This window comes from Panthera onca, chromosome C1 (genome assembly GCF_046562875.1).
Source record: "Panthera onca isolate mPanOnc1 chromosome C1, mPanOnc1 haplotype 2, whole genome shotgun sequence".
Classification (NCBI taxonomy): domain Eukaryota; kingdom Metazoa; phylum Chordata; class Mammalia; order Carnivora; family Felidae; genus Panthera; species Panthera onca.
The window spans coordinates 15709259-15728083 of NC_138346.1; the positions used below are offsets into that span (position 1 = coordinate 15709259).

Sequence of the window (18825 nt, forward strand, 5' to 3'; positions counted from 1 at the left end):
GGTGTGCAGCCTTGTCTTCGGCTAACGGCATCACCTTGCATTTGGATGGTACTTTATACTTTTCAAAATCTTTTTAAACATACTTCTTCTCTTTTGATTGTTAATCCATCTCTTTGAGGCAGACGGGGCCAAAAACACTGTCCATGCTTAATATATAGGAAAATTAAGACAGGGAAGTGTTAATTTGCCCAAGGCTGGATAAGTTCTGGACTTCAAGCTAAGGCCAGAATTTGGTTTCTGTGCATATATCCTTAGAGAATAAAAGTTTATTTTAATATCAGTCTGTGTAGCATTTTCTTTGGGTGGTGTGTCAGTTTTCTTTGGTGGTAAATTTCAAAACATTTTCCGTGCCGGCTCTAAGTAGTTCTGAGGGTTCTTGTGCCTCAAATCCTCCATCGGTACAGATAACTGAGAATTTGTTATGATTTCACTGTCAGGTTTTTCTGTTAATTTTGACTCCTTTCCTTTCGTCTTAGCTCTTTGAATTGTATGTTTTGATCCTTGGTGATCCAACCTATTTACAGATGTGTATAGGACTAGGTCAGTTACACTAAGTTTCCTCAAAAGTGGTGTAATACTGTTTCAGCGGTAGGCCTCTCTCCTAATGGCAGGGGCTCCCTCAGGGCGCTTCAGGGCTGGGCACACTTGTAAGCAGGCGGCTCGGAGTCTGGAGGGTGAGGAGCCAGCTGAGGTCCCCACGATTGCCGCGAGGACATTTTCGCTGTGAGCACAGAGCGCTTGGCTGTGGTGCAGCCCTTGGTAGGGATGTCTCTGCTGTTTTTTTCTTTCATGTGTTTCTGGGAAGGCCCAGGCACAGACTCCACTCCGCAAGCGAGGACCACGCTTGGAGAGAAGGCCGCCTGTTGAGAGCGAGCGAGCTGTTGTTCAGTGCTAGCGCTCTGGGCCATCACATAACACATCGCCCTGGCGATAACCCCAGAAAGTCAGTCTGTATACTTGTCACCTCCGATTTGCATTTCTGCTACACTTCGTGTCATCAGAAAGAGTAGTTTTCATCTCTGTAGCAGACCTTTTATTCCGGTTTTTACTTGTGATTATTGTGCTGTTCTCCCCGTGGAGCCATTTTCATCTGATAAGACGTTGGCCTGTTATCTCGCACCATTCTGGTTTATTGTCTTTAACCTTTTCCGTCAGTGGGGTTTGAGGAATGAGAGGAGGGAGGCGTGCTCAGTAAGTTCACCCTCTGGAGTAGGTTTCCTCTTGAGGGAGACCCGGAGTTTTTATCCTAGCAAGTCATTTTCCTGATGGATTATTCTGCGTATGTGCAGGTGGACCCCCTGCTTGTCATTTGGGGGTACGCAGAGGACCCTGTAGCGGCGGCAGCTCAGCTCCATGGATTCAAGACTGTACAGCCAGCGTTTTGGGGTTTGAGTCCTGGTTCTGCCACTTAAGAGCTGCTCAACCTCCGACAATTTATTCAGTCTCCCTGTGCCTGTTTTCTCATCTGTAGCAGTGGGGATGATGGTTGCACTTACTGGATTTTTGTAAGGATTACATGAATTTGCGTTTTGAAAAATTCTGGCCGTGTAATAGGCACCTTTTGGTGTCTGCTCTTACTGGCGGGGTATTAGCAGTCCCTGAGGCCAGGTACCTAGCGTCCTGGTCTGTGGTGATTGTCCATGAGAATGACTTGTAAGCGTCCAGCCATTAAAGGGTTAATGTCACCTTGCTGCCGCCCTTGGGGCTCCGTTTTTGTCCTAATTTTTGATTTAATTGGGTTTTCTTCTGTTGTATTCTATCTTCTTATTTTAGGGCATGAAAAACCAAAATGTACTGGGGGGGGGGTTATTTACTTAAAAACAGGAATGTTGTTTTCTTTTCAGTAATTCATCAGCCACTTCTCCTCAGTGAATTGAGCACATACATTTTTACTGCCTTTCAGGCCAGTAAGCATTTTTTTCTGTCGGAGTTAGCCGTTTCCTTCTAAATAGTCACACTGTTTTGAAGAAGAAAAATCTATAGAGTATCAAAAATGAAATGATAGAGAACTTTTCCAGTAACATAAAAACATCCCAGATTTTCATTAGCGGGGGGTGCTGTACCCAAAGTTCAGAAGGTAGGGATGTATGGCAAGAGTAAACAAGACCATCTCATTCATTGCACTGGTAGAAGAGTCTGTTTTTTTTTATGTTTATTTATTTTTGAGAGAGAGACAGAGTGTGAGCAGGCGAGGGGCAGAGAGAGAGGGAGACACAGAATTGAAGCAGGCTCCAGGCTCTGAGCTGTCAACGTGGGGCTCAAACCCACGAACTGTGAGATCATGACCTGAGCCAAAGTCAGACACTTAACCGACTGAGCCACCCAGGCGCCCCCGAAGAGTCTTTGAGTTCCTTTTCTTTGCAGGGTCTGTTTGGAATATAAGAGAAAGAGTTGCCAGTCTTGAGGGAGATGAACTGGTTTTTATTTTTTTATTTTTTTTAACGTTTATTTGTTTTTGAGAGAAAGAGAGAGAGTGCGCGTGCGAGCAGGGGAGGGGCAGAGAGCAAGGGAGACACAGAATCCGAAGCAGGCTGTAGGCTCCAAGCTGTCAGTACAGAGTCCCATGCTGGGCTTGAACCCACAAACTGCGAGATCACGACCTGAGCTGAAGTCAGACATTTCACTGACTGAGCCACCCAGGTGTCCCCCCGTAAATAGGTTTTTATACATAGTGCTCCACGGGAATGTACAAGGGATCCTGATAGCACAGAGGAGGCTTGACAGTCACCACTGACTTGTTTTGTAACATTAAGTAAAACCCCGAATTCCAGCCTCATGTCAGTTTTGTATAGGCAGGTGTATCTTCCTCAATGGAAATGAAGAAGAAATCTGGGCTGGATTATTATATGCCTCCCACCAATTTTATTCGCCCTGTGTTCCAGTACTCTCGTACATATTGTACTCTTACGTTTCTGTAAGAGCAAATGAAATGTTTTCATTCTTGACCTCATTGGACACTTTCTTCTGCTCGTGTGGACTCCCTGACTGACCGTCCATGTTGTGAGACTATCAGGCTAGCTTCCTGTTGAGCAACTAAGTCAGACACACTTCTCAAATATTAAGACTTCAGTGTGGAGTCCAACATACCCTGGCTCTTTAAGGCTGAGCCAGCCACTGCATTTACTGAGCTGTAGGATCCAAAGTTGCTGCACCATTGTTAAAAATTAGTCATGACTCAAGCAGCTAAGCGGATTTATCCCTTTTGGGCAGAATGGCATGTGTCTTTGGAATGAAGTTAAATGCAGACTGTGGTGTGGGGTGAATTTTCAGCTGTGTTACGGAAGTCGGTAGAAGCAACCCTGAAGCTATCAGATCAGGCTGCTGTGAGTTATTGATTTCAGTTGTTCATAGTTCCCTCTATATAAACTAAACTATGAACAAAGTAGTAAATTTATTTATTTTTTTAGAGAGAGAGAGAGCAGGCACGGGAGAGGGGCAGTGAGAGAGCAAGAATGTCTAGCAGGCCCCACTCTGAGCACAGAGCCTGACGTGGAGCTCGATCCCACAACCCTGGCATCATGACCTGAGCTGACATCGAAAGTTGGATGCTCAACCGACAGCCACCCAGCCGTCCCAAGAGTAAATTACTTTAGAGGAGCCCAGGACCTACTTATGAATTAACTTGGGCTAATCTTTATGCCCAGAAAAGCAATTGGATTTTGCAAAGCCCAACATTCTGGCTTTTTATTAAAAACAGATTGAGTTCTGCCATCACAGTTTATTTCATGATGGTCACTGAAGCTGCCAGAATGCCTAGAAGCTCACTGAAGTGGCGGTAGAGAACACATCGCTGGGTTGAGTCTCAGTTTAAAAGAAACCATACCTCAGCAAGATGGCTTGGCTTGGCTTCGTAAAGGGTATAAGGTGCCTTAGGTTTAGCATGATTCAGTCACATCTATGGAGAATCCTGATGATCACGTCGCCACGCACTTGAGTTTGAGCTACTGCACTTGAAGGCTTTGGGGCTTTAATATTACGGTAGATGGAGCAGGTTACAGGCCCTTGAACACTGGGAGGGCTCCGGGGACCTCGCTTGCCCGAGCAAGCATGCTCGCTCAAAGCCTTCATTCACTTCTTGCTCAGACCACTCCTACTTCCTCCAGAGCATCGTTACAGTCCTGGTACGAGCTGTGTTTTCTCTGCCCCCGCCCACCCCCTCCCCCGAATGTTCAAGTGGTGTCTAAAATTTTGCACTCTTCCGTAGCTTTTCTAAATCGGAATGATCTTCTGACCCTGACTTGTTTAGATGTGGAAATCCAGAATCTCTTTTAGCGTTAATCACAGTACATGAGATTCTTGTTCTTCTTTCCTCCTTGGGCCACCAAGGCTGTGTAGAACACAACTAATTCACTGTTCCGTGATTTGGTTTGTTCTTCCAGCTTCCTCTGTACCGTTCGTGGATCTGTCTATATTGTAACCTACTGAATACGGCGGCCAGATATTTATAGTTTTTTCTATAACTCTTTGCTTGATAAAGAGCTCAATAGAGGCGTTTTCATTATGAGCTTGTGAAATACTTGAGCTCTGAGAAATTGTTCATTAATTCTGCAGCCATCAAATAATGGAAGATTATCTAGCGTCCACATGTGGAATGTGGTTTTCTGAAGAAAGCTTATGTCATCAGTCTGGATTAATTTAATTTTACTACTTCATGTTTTTGGCATGTAGAATTTCCAATTAATAATTCAAAAAATATGGGTGTAAGGAACATTGACATTGACAGTATTTGAAGTAGCATCATTCCCCTATATGATGGCATCTTAACTGTAAATAACATCATTTTTAATATGGAAAGTTATTTTAGTGTGTTTGGTTCCACATACTTAAAATCTGCAAATGTGAGTATAATGTGCTCTGTCATGCATTGCATATTGTATTTTTTTAATAGATAAAAATCTGTTCCAGGTTTATGTTAACTAAAAGGCAACCCACAGTTACAACTTTTTCCTGCATGCATTGAGAAGGTCATAGATTTTTTTTTCCTCCTCACATTTATGTTTTGGCTTTCAGCATTATCTAAAAAAAGAAAAAAAAGTCCATACTTTGGTGTGTTAATATAGAAGTTTTAAGGAAAATTGCTGTTAAGGTTTCTGTTTCTTTTTTTTTTTTAATTTTATTTATTTTTGAGAGAGAGAGAAAGAGAGAGAGAGAGAGGCAGAGAGGCAGAGTACAAGCAGAGAGAGAGGGAGACACAGAATCCACAGAAGGCTCCACGCTCCAAGCTGTCAGCCCAGAGCCCGACATGGGGCTAGAACTAGTGAACCACAAAATCATGACCTGAGCCGAAGTCCTATGCTCAACCAACTGAGCCACCCAGGCGCCCCTTAAGGTTTCTGTTTTTAAAATTTGTAGTATCTTTAAGAACTTTCACAAATACATATTAAGAGCAATTTTATTTTTCATATTTAATAAAAAACAAAACACATATCCAACTTCTTCCTAATCCTACTCTTATAGTTTTATGTGTATATGTGTGTGTGTATATGCTGTTACAATGTATACACACACACACACACACACACACTCTTATTGTATATTTCCTGTGCATATGCAATCATGTGTTTTACATTTCTCTGTAGAGCCATAGATACATATAAATACTTTCTAGTGTTTAAAAAATTGAATTATGCTTTTCCTATCATGTACTTTTGCCTATGAACACATTCTGTCCATTGCATTCTTTTTAATGTCTATATGATATTCCATTGTGTGGCTGTATTATAGTTTGTTCAGACTTAAGATGAATATTTAGATTGCTACCAGGTTTTTGCTAACATGTCTGTTGTAATGAGTATCCTTGTACCCTTATACAAATATGTGTTTGTACAAATAGAATTAGTCCATAGGTATGCACCTTAAATTTTTGCTGTCTTAAATTGTCTTCCAAAAAGGATTTTTTTGGGGCGCCTGGGTGGCTCGGTCAGTTAAACGTCCGACTTCAGCTCAGGTCATGATCTCACGGTCCGTGAGTTCGAGCCCCACGTCGGGCTCTGTGCTGACAGCTCAGAGCCTGGAGCCTGTTTCAGATTCTGTGTCTCCCTCTCTCTCTGCCCCTCCCCTGTTCATGCTCTGTCTCTCTCTGTCTCAAAAATAAATAAACGTTTAAAAAAAAAAATATTTTTTTTATAAACTTGCAGCCCTAACACCAGTGTGTAAATGTTCCTGTTTTCTTATGTCAGGTAGGTATTAAGGTGTAGGTCTTCACATAATTCTTGTAGCTCTTGTGAATCATTTAATATTACATCGACATGTTTCAGGAGATATGCAAAATTTGCCACATTAACTATAGTCTCTTGGGTACCAGTATTAAAGAAATTTATTGGGTGGAATGGATTAAAAACAAAGGTGCTTCATTTTGTTTTCTGCCTTGACCAGACTGTTAATCTCAGTGCTCAGTGTCGACCTCTGGTTTTTCAGTAGGCTTTCTCCTAGCATCTGTATTTGGGCCTTTACGTGAGTCTGAGAATAGAGGCGGAATTGTTCCCTTGAAGACTCTGCCCTTTTACAGTCTGTCCATATATAATAACCTAACACCTGTAATTTGCTTCTTATTTTTCGTACCGTGGTGAGAGACGGTCTACACTGAGCAGGAGCCTGTTTGAATAATTTGAGTTGTAGCTAATAGTTCTTTACTGGGGGACATCATGTACCACTTTTTTTCCTCCTCTTTTAAAAAATCATTTGGCATGTTCTTTCAGCTTCTAGAATTGTAGCCAGCCATCCCCTCTTTCGGGTGGTTTAGATCAGCCTCTCCAGGCAGTACTTTGAAGTCTGCAAAATGCATTGGTAATTTAGGCTGACATACTTGGCAGGCCCATTGAAGAAGCAGAATTGTTTGATGGCCTAACACAAGAGGTCTGTTAATGGAGTTATGAAGAACTGAGGCACTTCCAACAAACGCTTGTTTTGGCATGAAATTTAAATAGTTCTTATTTTGCGGCATGTAGTCAGGGAACTTCCTGTGATGTAAGAGGGTCCCTTGGTGCAAAATACTAGGAGACGGAATTTTATTCTACCTGGCGGTTTTCTCCAGGGAGGAATGGGTGGAACCGAATATGTGGTCGTTTCCTCCTTTAATTCAATTTGGCTACAGTAGAGGGAATATCTTAGCAAGATGTGAGGAAGCAAGTCCAGAGGGAGTGGTAGCACTGGGGAGATGTGGAGGAAAAGGCCAGTCCGTGGCGGGAGTTGGAAGGACCATCTAAATAGTTTAATTCTTACAGTGGGTTTAGTATAAGGCCCTAAAAATCTGTGGCTTTTCTTAAAAATATTGCAAAATTGAATCTAAAAATACATAGCGTATTTGTGTATGTGTACGTGTGTTACGCAAACATCTTGAAACCTTTCTTGAATATAATTTTAAGGCATGTAATTTTTATTGTAAGCTCATCATTCTGATCATCAAAATCACGCGACCTGCTTTTTCTTAATTCGAAGTCTTTAAAGCAGATGTTGCTCCTCTTATCAGAAAAGTTAAGTTTTACGTGGTTTGGAGATCAGGAAAGAGGTATTCCAAGGCACCGAGGTTACCAAAACAAAGCTTCAGGTTATGTTGCTAAGCTCTCTGAACGCTGGCATTACTGTTGGGCTCTTCTCTCCCAGCAAAAGTGGAACAACAAAGTAGTTGGAATACATGTCTGTGGGTTAAAGTGGAAGCACGTGACACTAAGAAATGGGTACCACATGGCAGAGATACCCAGGAGCAAGTCAGTAATATGAAAGGGATAATTTAGTTCTGTTTCATTGCATTGTTTTCCCTTCAGGGAGTATGCGGGTGTATGTGTGCGTGTGTGTGTTCCGACGGAGAAATTAAGCCCCTCATTTTAGTTTATGCATGTGGTTGGTTTAGTGAGGTTTTATGCCTGCCTGGTCTTAATACTAGTTTTTATTCTTACACCTTCAATTATAGCTTTTAGATACCAAATTCCTTTATTCTCACAAAGAGAAATGATAGAGAATGACAACAGTGAAGAACTCCTTTCCTCCAGCAGCTGGCTCCTGTGCGGACTGAGAATGTGGCCCACTGTCTGGGCCTGGCCCCGTTTAATTGTTCTGTGTGTGTGTGTTTGTGTGTGTGTGTGTGTGTCCCCTTTCTGGGCTTTATTCATTTATTCAGAAATTAATTGTTGAGGGTTTAGTCTGTGCAGGCCTTGTGCTGGCTTTGACCTTCTCCCTCCAGGGATACATAGACTAGAGTGCCTTGAACTTAGTGGGCACTAAGAAATGTTACATGGCAAGAATGGTCATTTCTTCACTGTATTTAGTCAGAAGTGTCACTTCGAATACGCTTTCGTTCCATGAGTTACAGTATTGTTGATGGCTTGAAACTTCAGTTGAAGGACTTCTGACAAATAACACATGAGAATACTAAAATGTGTCCTCTTAAAACCATTTTAAGAACGTACATCTTTGACTGTATTAAGCTTGTATGTTTTCATCTAAGTGCTTCAGAGATTAAGAAATCTCTAAATCCTTTAGAGACTTCAACATTTGCAGTGTTTATTAGAAAGAGCCTGTGTTTTAAAAAAAAAAAAAATTAACGTTTATTATTGAGAGACAGAGCATGAGCAAGGGAGGGGCAGAGAGAGGAGGAGACACAGAATCCGGAGCAGGCTCCAGTCTCTGAGCTGTCAGCACAGAGCCCTGTGTGGGGCTCGAACTCAAAAACCGCGAGATCATGACCTGAGCTGAAGTCGGATGCTTAACCGACTGAGCCACCCACGCACCCTGAAAGAGCCTGTGTTTTAGAGCCAGACCATCCCAGTCATATCCTGGTTTTATAGCTTATTAGCTATGTAATTAGTTAGCTCCAGCCAGTTTGCTTGACATTTTGGGTAAAATCTGTCTGAGCCTTTGTTTTTCCATCTAACTTTTCCTGTCCCCTTTTATAGTGGTAATAAAACCCACTGTACATGATTGTCTTGAAAATTAAGTAAGATTATAGAAGAATGATAGGTACTAATAAGCACCTGGCACATAGTAATCAGTTGTGAGTTTTCCTTTTCACCCCATTTATGTGCTCACTTTTTTATTACTTTAGTCGTATAGTGTCTTAAAATACCCAGGTTTTATTTGGATATCTGGAAGGTAGAAGACATTTTGTATTTTGTCAGTCGTGGCTATGGGAATAAATCTGTGGAAGAACTTTGGCTCACTCCATGAGAATATAAAGTAGATTAATGGGGCGCCTGGGTGGCGCAGTCGGTTAAGCGTCCGACTTCAGCCAGGTCACGATCTCGCGGTCCGTGAGTTCGAGCCCCGCGTCAGGCTCTGGGCTGATGGCTCGGAGCCTGGAGCCTGTTTCCGATTCTGTGTCTCCCTCTCTCTCTGCCCCTCCCCCGTTCATGCTCTGTCTCTCTCTGTCCCAAAAATAAATAAAAAACGTTGAAAAAAAAAAAAAAAAAAAAAAAAAAAGATTATTTTTCAGTTTCCCCCAGGTAGACATTGTTTTATTTTTTCTCTGTCCCTAATTTGAATAGCAAAATGAAGTCAGCATTCGATGTTTGTGTTAGAGCAGCAGTCTCCTTCAGAATTAAAGGGCCACAAGTGAATATGTATCTGTTCAAGTTAAATGCTCACTGTTGAATTTGAGTTTACCTCTATATGCCATGCACTTTTTTTAAAAAGGAGTTTTAATAAAGTTTCATATCTTTGTAACCATGACTACAAGACACAAAACAGCTCTGTTGCCAGCCTAAACCCCCACGTTGTGCCATTGGAGTTACATTTTCCCCCACATCTAAGCCCAGGCAACCACTGTCTGTTCTCAGTTGCTATAGTTTTGCCTTTTCCAGAATGTTCTATAAATGGCCTTGTATGTAGACCTTTGAGACTGGCTTCTTTCATTCAGTAGAATGCCCTTGAGATTCATGTAGGTGGTCACATCTATTAATGGTTTGTTCCTTTTCATTGCTGAGTAGTATTCCACTATATGGATGAACCATACTTTGTTTATCCACTCACCGTCAGGGTTTATTTGGGTTGCTGCACATCTTTCTTAAAATATTTTGGAAATGCTGATTTTCAAAGTAGAATAATATGTATAATCAAGGAACAGTTGGAAAATAGCTGAAATTTGGTAAACATGATCTCTGCCCAGATAGAATCTCTGTTGGCATTTAGGTATATTTCTCTTCATTCTGTTTCCTGTGTGGAGAGTTTTTTGGCTTACGTTTACATCAGTGTTGTTCTTGTCCTCCTATATTGCTTTTTTTCATGTTTTAATTGTGAAGAATATATGTAACATATGATTTGAAAAGATTATAAACCATCCAAACTAAGAAATAGAATATTTATTGCCAGTATCTCAAGCGTCCTGTAAGGCTCTTCCCCATCTTATCACTTCTCTTTACTTAAAACAACCACTGTCCTAACTTTTGTGATAGTTACTCCCTTCTTCGCTTCAGTTTTCCACTTGATCTTAGCCAAAAGGCCGAGAAGCAATCGCTTCATAGTTTTCCAGCCAATGTATATGCTTTTTTAAACATTTTTTTAAGTTTATTTATTTATTTTGAGAGAGAGCGAGAGCATAAGTGGAGGAGGGGCAGAGAGAGAGAGAGGGAGAGAGCGAGAACCCCAAGCAGGCTCTGCACTGAAAGTGTAGAGGCTGATGCGGAGCTTGAACTCACAAACCGTGAGATCATGACCTGAGCGAAATCAAGAGTCAGACGCTCAACTGACTGAGCCACCCAGGTGTCCCTGTATATGCTTTAAACAATATAATTTTGACTCTTTGAACTTACGGTCTCCCCACCCCACCCCCCAATTTACTCTAAGTATTTGCTTTAGCTCTAAGTTTCATAAAGATGCTTTTTAGCCCCATAGGAGTTTCTTAAGTTATGGTCACCATGGCCTTGTGTCTAATTCTTTTATTTTTTCAGATGTAGGCGCAAGAAACTACAGGCACCTCTGTGCTGTTTATTACAACAAGAATCCTGGATTTGAGATCATCCATGGGCTACTTGACAGAATTATGCAGCTCCTGAATGTGCCTCCCGGTGAGAAGAAGGGGGGATATGTGATCAAGGCATCAGAAGGTAAGACTCATCAGCTGAATCCAGAGTTAGCGATAATGTAATGAAGAGTCCAGGTCCTGTGTTTTGATAGTTTTTTTCAATTTGATTGGGGTGGGGAGGCGGGAAATAGAGGTTCAATTTCAATTAATTGTTAGTATTTTCTAGAAAACATTTCCTCTTCCCTCCAGCATCTTAGGAAAACACCTGCAGAGCTCTTTTAGTAAAGTGCTTTTGTTCCAGGTGAGTGTGGTAGCCCCTAGTTACTGACACGGTCAAGCCACCAGCACCGTGGTGGCACTTCTGAACTCAGAAGTCCAAACTGGAAGCTGAGAGGACCTAAACTGAGGATTCACATTCAAATCCGCCTGTCTGAAGCCTTTAAGACAAAAGAAAAACCTGGAAAGTTATCCTGAGAGGCTTCACGTTAATCAAGTCGTGAGGTTGACTGAGGAAGAACACGAATCCCCCTGTATGAAAGCCCGTGCAGCGACATCTGTTGGAGAGTTTAAGTTAGGCTAACAGGACAGAGCACGTATCCTGGTGTGCTGGCTTCTCACTGTGCCGGGGATGCTGAAGTTTTTACATTGCGTTTCCCTGTAGTTGGAACCTGAGTTTATTTTGTTAGACTAGAGATCCAGAAACAACTTGAAAGGAAATATTTTATACCACTCCTTCCTACTGCCTGCCTGACAGGTTTTTTTTAACTGTTAGGCATTTTAAATGTCTAACAGGAAATTCATTTTTTTTTTTAAAGTGTTACTTAGCAGTTACTAGTGATATGAGGTCTTTTGGAGGGCATAGTTTTGTTTTTCTTAGATTTATTTTTCTTAGTCCTCATAGATTGTTTTTTTGTGGGTGGTTTGTCTTAAATTTTTTTTTTTTAACTTGAAGATTTCTTTGAAAATGCAATAACCCTGAAACATGTGGGCCTTTTTAGGTTGATCTGTGAAGTTTTTTTTCTTTGGTTTTCTTTTTTTTTTTTTCCCCACAAAATTGAGAGATTAAATATGGCAGGGAGTTACTGTTTTCTGCCACATTTCTCATTAGAAATTACCCAGGAAGTCATGTGTTGTCCCTCTAGAAGTACAGAGTGTTAGAACTGGATCTTGGAGTTCAGCAACTCCAATTCCCTTGTTTCACAGGTGAAGGAACCAGACGTAGGCAAGTTGAATGAGCTGGGCTGCACGTCACGTGCAGAACCCAGGGCTCCTGCTGCCCAGTGTTCCTTCCACAGGCCCAAGTTGCCCACCTTCTCAGTGCCTTTACTCATGTATTCACCAGTTTGCTCTTCTAGAGTTCTTTAAGATAGGGTCAACCAAGTTAATAGCAACCTGAAAGCTGGTATCTTCTTTACCTTCTAAAGACTTAGAAACTTCCTTTCATAAATAAACTGGATGGATAAAAACCAGTTCTCTGAAACAGATTATGCTGTGTATATGAGGCCTAATGTTCTTTTCTTGTAAGATTGCAAAGAACTGAAATGGTGAATTGGAACATAATCTGTTATGGATGGGACACTTTTATATTAATGATATTTCTATAAACCATAAACCGACATTTTAATATGATGCTTCTCTGGCCTCAGTAATCTCCTTAGACATTTATTTTTCGAAGGAATCTGAGTTCCCAGTCATGAGGCAGGTTTCAAGATGACAAGGGTAAGTAGGACAGGCCCCACTATCCTGGAATCTGTAGGGTGAAGAGCATTACATTCCAGCTCTCACACCAGGCCACTGCATCCGACGGGAGCCTTGAGGTTTCCACAGGGGGAAACTGTGCACCTGAGGGCATCCAGCAAAGCATTACTGAGCTTCTGGGAAGTTAGATGGGCCTGTGAAGGAAGGAATAGGGAAGCAAGACGAGCCACATGAGCCAAGACAAAATATGGGAAACATGGCCTAGTGCAGTTTGGTTTGACTATAGGGTGAGGAAGAAGCTTAGGACTATATTTGAGAGTCCTGAATGCTAGAATGATGCTAGGGATTTTAGCTAATCAGGAGAAAAAATACTGAAGCTTCTCTCTCTCTCTCTCTCTCTCTCTCTGTCTGTCTCTCTCTGTCTCTCTCTGTCTCTCTGTCTCTCTCTGTCTCTCTCTGTCTCTCTCTCTCTCTCTCTCTTCAAGTAAGTGATATGATTTAGACCTGTACTTGAGAGGGATTAATCTGGCAGCAGCATGGAGATTGGGTGGCATAGAGTAAGGGGTAGAGAATGGTTGGAAGGTCGTATAGTGTGGATTCCATATCACAGTATACACTATACGACAGTAGTGAGGGTGTTGACTTAAAACTTGAACTTCAGTGTTGGCCATAGCCATTCCAAGAAGACTGATTTAAGACACTTCTGAAAGGGAGGAGCTACAGCACTTAGCATTTGGAAAATATCATGGTATGTGTTGCTTGGAACCATTTATAGAAAAAGCGAATCTGTGTTGATCTTTTTAAAAGTCAGATTTTTATAATTCTAAACCTAGGATAGTATTTAAATCCTTTTATTATTTTTGGTGCTAAAATATGTAATACTTAGTACTTAATCTCCGTAATGCAAAGATGTCTGTTGTGTTGTGTTTTGTTTTTAATTAGAAAATGCCTTCATAAGCTGTACCTTCTGATGTGGTTGTAGGTCTTGACATTCACTTTTTTTAGACCAAGTTGTTACTATGGTTTTGATTTAGGATGAGGACAGAGTCAATATTCTGTTTCCTTTTAAATTTATTTAGGCTTTCATAGTAGAATATTGTAATGTCTTAAAGTTTTGACGTCTATGAAATGTCCTAGATTTATAAATTTGAAAAGCTTTGGTACAACTTCTTTATACATATGGGTGGCCTGGACCAGTACATGTTTCATTATATCTAAACTGGCTATTTGGGGGGTAAAGAAAAACAAAGCAGGGTATTTACTTCTACTGCCCCTATCACCAGCATTGGCCACATCTTTTTTTCTGAGTGCTTTCTGTAAGAGCCATCAAACCAAAGAGAATTACTGTCATTATAAATAATAGTTCCTCATTTCTCATAGGCATTTCTAAGTCTATTTTGATTAATGACATTTTTTTTATGGTTAAAGAAATCGACACTTAAAGTAAGTGGTTTGTCAAAACAAGTCCGGAGCAAAGCTGGTATTCATCTAAAACTTCACGTGTATATTGTATATGTATCATATAGATATACGTATATATCTCCTAAGTAGCTATGGAAACACTGGAATTTGGTAGTTGGAGTGTGTTTAGCTACATCATTGTTATCAGTGTATTGTTAGTTTGCATATAACTTTTTCTGGAAGGAAGAGGTCTTCAGAGTGTCAAAGAATAGAAACAGATTAAGAACTACCATTTCCTGCCATTCTTGATTACGGAGTTGTCTTCTGTTACTCTAGCATATGGTTTACTCTTTAATAATTAAAAATCCCTAGTGACTTTGCGTTTATAATTGAGCTAAGTCTCTTCACCAGAGGTTCCTGCTAATGTCAGCCCATTGGCAGTTACACCCGCTTTCTTCTGTCTTTGGTAATGAGCACCACCGAGTTCCTCCTGTGCTGTGCTGTTTGGTGGTAGTGATGAGTGGAACAAAACTTGATTCCCCTCTGAGAGATGCGGCCCTGTCCACTGTGAGAGAAATCTGGAAGCTTGACTGACGGATCGCTGCACTGACCCCAAAGTGTTCTGTTGACATTGCAGCGTAACCTTGTTTATTCTGAAGGCGACAGCCCTCTGCAGCCTGAGGAGTCTCTGCAGAAGGACTGCAGCCAGAGTTAGAAGTCAGGGTGTTACCGAGTTTTCATTTGCCGAGCACCTTTGCACTTAGGAACGTAAGGTGAAATAGAACGTTGAGGTGATGATGGGGTAAGGTCAGTTAAGTGGGAGGAGGAGAAAAAGAACCTTTAACTTTGCAGCAGACTGTAGAGCCTTTTGAGGGTTTCAGAAGGATTCAGCTGTTCTAGTGGCGTTTGATCAGATTGTTACAGCGTGGATATATATATATACATGCCTGCCCCTCCTCCCACCCCCACCCCCACCCTGCCAAGCTTCTCCCCTTCGTGGTCGGTTGCAAACTAAATTATGTATGTCAAACTGCATTTATCCTTTTTCAGAAACCACTTCTGGGCAAGAAAAAAAAAATCTCAAGTGTTTTTGTGTTTAGGACAGTTATGTGGTTAGTGGGCAAATCAGTGGCAAAAATTACTTCTTGTAGGAGGTGGCAGGCTTTGCGTGCGTTTGGCTGCATTGACTCTAGTGTGTATTTTTCCCCCTTTTATTTGTTACCTGGTTCAGTTTGGTTTTATTCACAATTCTTCAGGAGACCTCAGTTTAAACTTGAGACAAGATCCCTGAGAGACAGGTTTTACAGCATGTAGTTTTGAACAATTCTAGTTTTCATGCTGCTCAGAATTCATTTTGTGAGATGAAAAATCACTGTAAGTAATATGTGCATTTAATCCCGCGCCATATGTAGCTACAGAGGTTATTTAGATCCCTTCTGTCACAGTGACACCTAATGATCATTGACTTGACCTGTAGGTCGAGACCTTTTCCTCTTTCAGGACACCTGTGAAGGATTTCAGATGCTGAAATACACGGGTGAAGCTGTGAGGCTCCCTTGATCTTCACACTGGCTTTCAGTGTAACACGAGCTTGGAAATACGTGGGAAGCGTATCTGTTGGACCACCTTTGAAGGAGCGGTGCGCGTTTATGGTTTGATTTACACGAGTGTCCTGGACCAGAATAGAAGGGGATCCGTGTGATGTGTCCACATTTAGTTACCACCAACAAAGGCATCACTCTGTTAAGGCATCAAGTTTTCTCTTTTGGAAAAGGGTTTAGAAGTTTTTAAGCTTCCTGACCATAGCACTCTGTGTCAAAACAGCCCTTGTTCCTTTGCTCGTCTGCTTTTTCGTGTTTGAGGAAAGCCTTCAAATACAATTTTTGTTACCTTCTTGGAAGGGATTAAAAGACTCAAACCAATATGGCGGCAGCCGTGATCCCCACGCGGAGAGCCACAGCGTACCGTGGGCCACGGTGTTTATGAAGCTTTCACAGTTATCGGGGGGTTCACTTGGCCCTGTGGTTTTGAGTGAGTGTTTCTGCCTCCCTCTGTCATATGTACCAGGCCAGTTCTCTCCACTCACGTTCCTTTCACTTTGCGTGCGTGTGTTGGTTGGTTCTTACCCGACGTTTCAGTACTCGGCAAATTGGAGTGCTCCCGCTACATCTCACTTGAATGACTCAGTTCCATTTCCCACCTGACAGATGTCCTAACAGTGTTTCTGTTTCCCCTACGAAACCTTTTTTAGACTTTTTCTCTCTAATTGCCCCTCTCTGAAAATGGACACCACAGATACACCACACACTGTGTACTCTCTGTATAGCTATGCTTCGTGCATAAAAAGAAGTGTAAACCTCTTTAAAACCCAGGGTTAAAGATAACTAAAAAGTTAAAAAATCTGTATCTACTGAATAACTTTTAATGTTTATCTACTTGTATAAATTGTGTGTCAAATTATATGTGCCAATCACATTTTGTCATTTAAAGCATTTTTTTTTCAGCAAAAGTAAAACAACTGCGACTCATTTCTTAACTGTTAGTGAATTTAGCTTTTCCTTGAGAGAAAATAACTGGCTGGTTATTGTTTTTTCTTTTTGGCACATGATGTAATTAGTGATGTGTGGAATGACTTTCTGAATCGGACACTTTTGATTTAATCGTCAAAGCCTGAGCCGCACGGAAGCTCCTGGCGACGGATGTGAACAATCATGTCCTCCAGGCAGCTGATGGCAGCCCATGCACGTGCAGGCCGCCCGTCCGCACGGCTCCACGAGCGACAGGGAGTCTGGCAGGCAGGGTCCCGGCCGTCTGTGGCCGTGGTTTTGTAGCACCGTCTGACTTTGCTCACGGCTGCTTTGTCTTCCATGTCAGTGCTGCCCCCGTGACGCCCAGGACAACCCAGTGGGAGGGACAGAATACTGAGGCGTAAGATGGTCAGTTTGGGTTCGGCATTGCAGGGCCACAGACCATTGTAGTTTTGTGTTTTTTTTTCATGTTTGTTTTATTTTTGATAGAGTGTGAGCAGAGGAGGGGCAGAGAGAGGGGGACAGGATCTGAAGTGGGCTCCGTGCTGACAGCAGTGAGCCTGATGGGCTCGAACCCATGAACTGGGAGATCACCACCTGTGCCGAGGTCGGACACTCAACCCGCCGAGCCACCCAGGCGCCCCTGTAATTTACAGGATTTTTTTCATCTCTCTCTTTCTGCCCCCAAGAGCTCGTTTTCACCCCTGTTGAGCATGCAGGCTGTAACTGAATGCATTCTTTGGAGTTCACTTCAGCCATTTGTCTTTATTTGCCACCTTATACTCCTTTTTTTCCTGCTTCCTAACTGGATCCTGGCCTCCGCTCTTCTGTAGAAAACGCCGTGGCCCAAATACAAAGAGATGCGAAAGAAGTTCAGTTTTAGCTTGCGTGAAGGGCCCAGATCCTGAAAGTTTAGAGGATTTTTAGGGTGACTTTTACTACTCAGTACATGTAAGACAGTTTTACATTTTGGTGGCACCCTGGTTTTGGCACATGGGTATGCTGCAGCATATTGGTTGAGAACAACGTCCTGTGAGTTCCTAGGGAATGATGTGTTCTGGCAAACTACATTCCAACCCTCCGAGTGGCCAATCCAGAAGATCAAAAGAGTGGGTGGCTGGGTGGCTAATAAAAAGGTAAACATATTGAATAAATCCCTAGGTAGGGCTGCTGTGCAGCCAGCCATCAGCTGTCCACATGGCCATTCAGAATAAAGGCCTCCTTCCCTGGAGCACGTAATTCTGTGTTTGATATAAAACAAACCTCTGTGTTCTCTAAACCATTGATATTTGGGATTTTCTTTTCTCAAAGATAAAATCAATTCTAACTTACAAGTTATATTTTAATTTCTACTTGCCTGAACTCCTTGGCAGAATTGAGTGCTATCCAGCTGTAAGATCATAGAATCAAGTTTCATGCTAACCTCTTGAGTCATTTTAAAATTAACTCTTAGTAAAACCATTCTCATTTTTTCTTTCTCTGTTGTTGTATTCCTTTACTTTTGGCTTTTGAATTCAACTTTGATGACCCCTTCTCCTATCAGCATAGGCTGTGGTCTCATTCCGGCCACCTTCACGGATATTTGTTTCACGGACGTACTTGTGTCTTGTTGCCTTGAAGGTGTTGTTGCTAACCGCTGGCACTTATTTTCAGTTGGCATTTTTACAGCTAGTGAAGACATTGCCCGCCCCTTCCCAGGGAATATGTTGTAGAGGAGTGGCTTTTAAAAATGTCTTCTGGGGGGCGCCTAGGTAGTTTAGTCGGTTAAGCGTCTGACTTCAGCTCAGGTCATGATCTCACAGCTCATAAGTTCGAGCCCCACGTTGGGCTCGGGCCGTGTACTGACAACTCAGAGCCTGGAGCCTGCTTGGGATTCTGTGTCTCCTTCTCTCTCTGCCCCTTCCCCCCTTGTGTGCTGTCTCCCTCTCTCTCTCAAAAATAGCATTAAAAAAATTTTTTTTAAATGTCTTCTGGGTTCCCATAAAACAACAAACCCATTGTAGTTGTATACTTCCAAGTAAAATTTGAACAAAGGGTCCCTTTTGAAAAAATAAGTTTGAAACCCACCTTTCTAGAGAAGCAGGAAGTTCATGAATTCTGTAGTGACTATGAGTAGATATTCTCACTCTGTACAGTGTTGTTTCACATGCTGCTCTTTCTGGTGCCATGGTTAGGAGTAGCTAAGATTTTATTTCATTTTAAAGTTTATTTATTTTGAGAGATACACAGACAGCGTGAGTGGGG

General features: G+C 41.9%; 1 protein-coding gene across 1 annotated transcript in view; it reads left to right on the forward strand.

Annotated features, from left to right (window-relative positions):
- The window catches only part of FARSB (phenylalanyl-tRNA synthetase subunit beta), a 72072-nt gene that overhangs the window by 35438 nt on the left and 17809 nt on the right, over window positions 1–18825 (forward strand). Inside the window, exon 16 of the mRNA XM_078450844.2 lies at window positions 10881–11036. Within this exon, the coding sequence (XP_078306970.1) occupies window positions 10881–11036 (156 nt within the window). The remainder of the gene's footprint in view (window positions 1–10880; window positions 11037–18825) is intronic.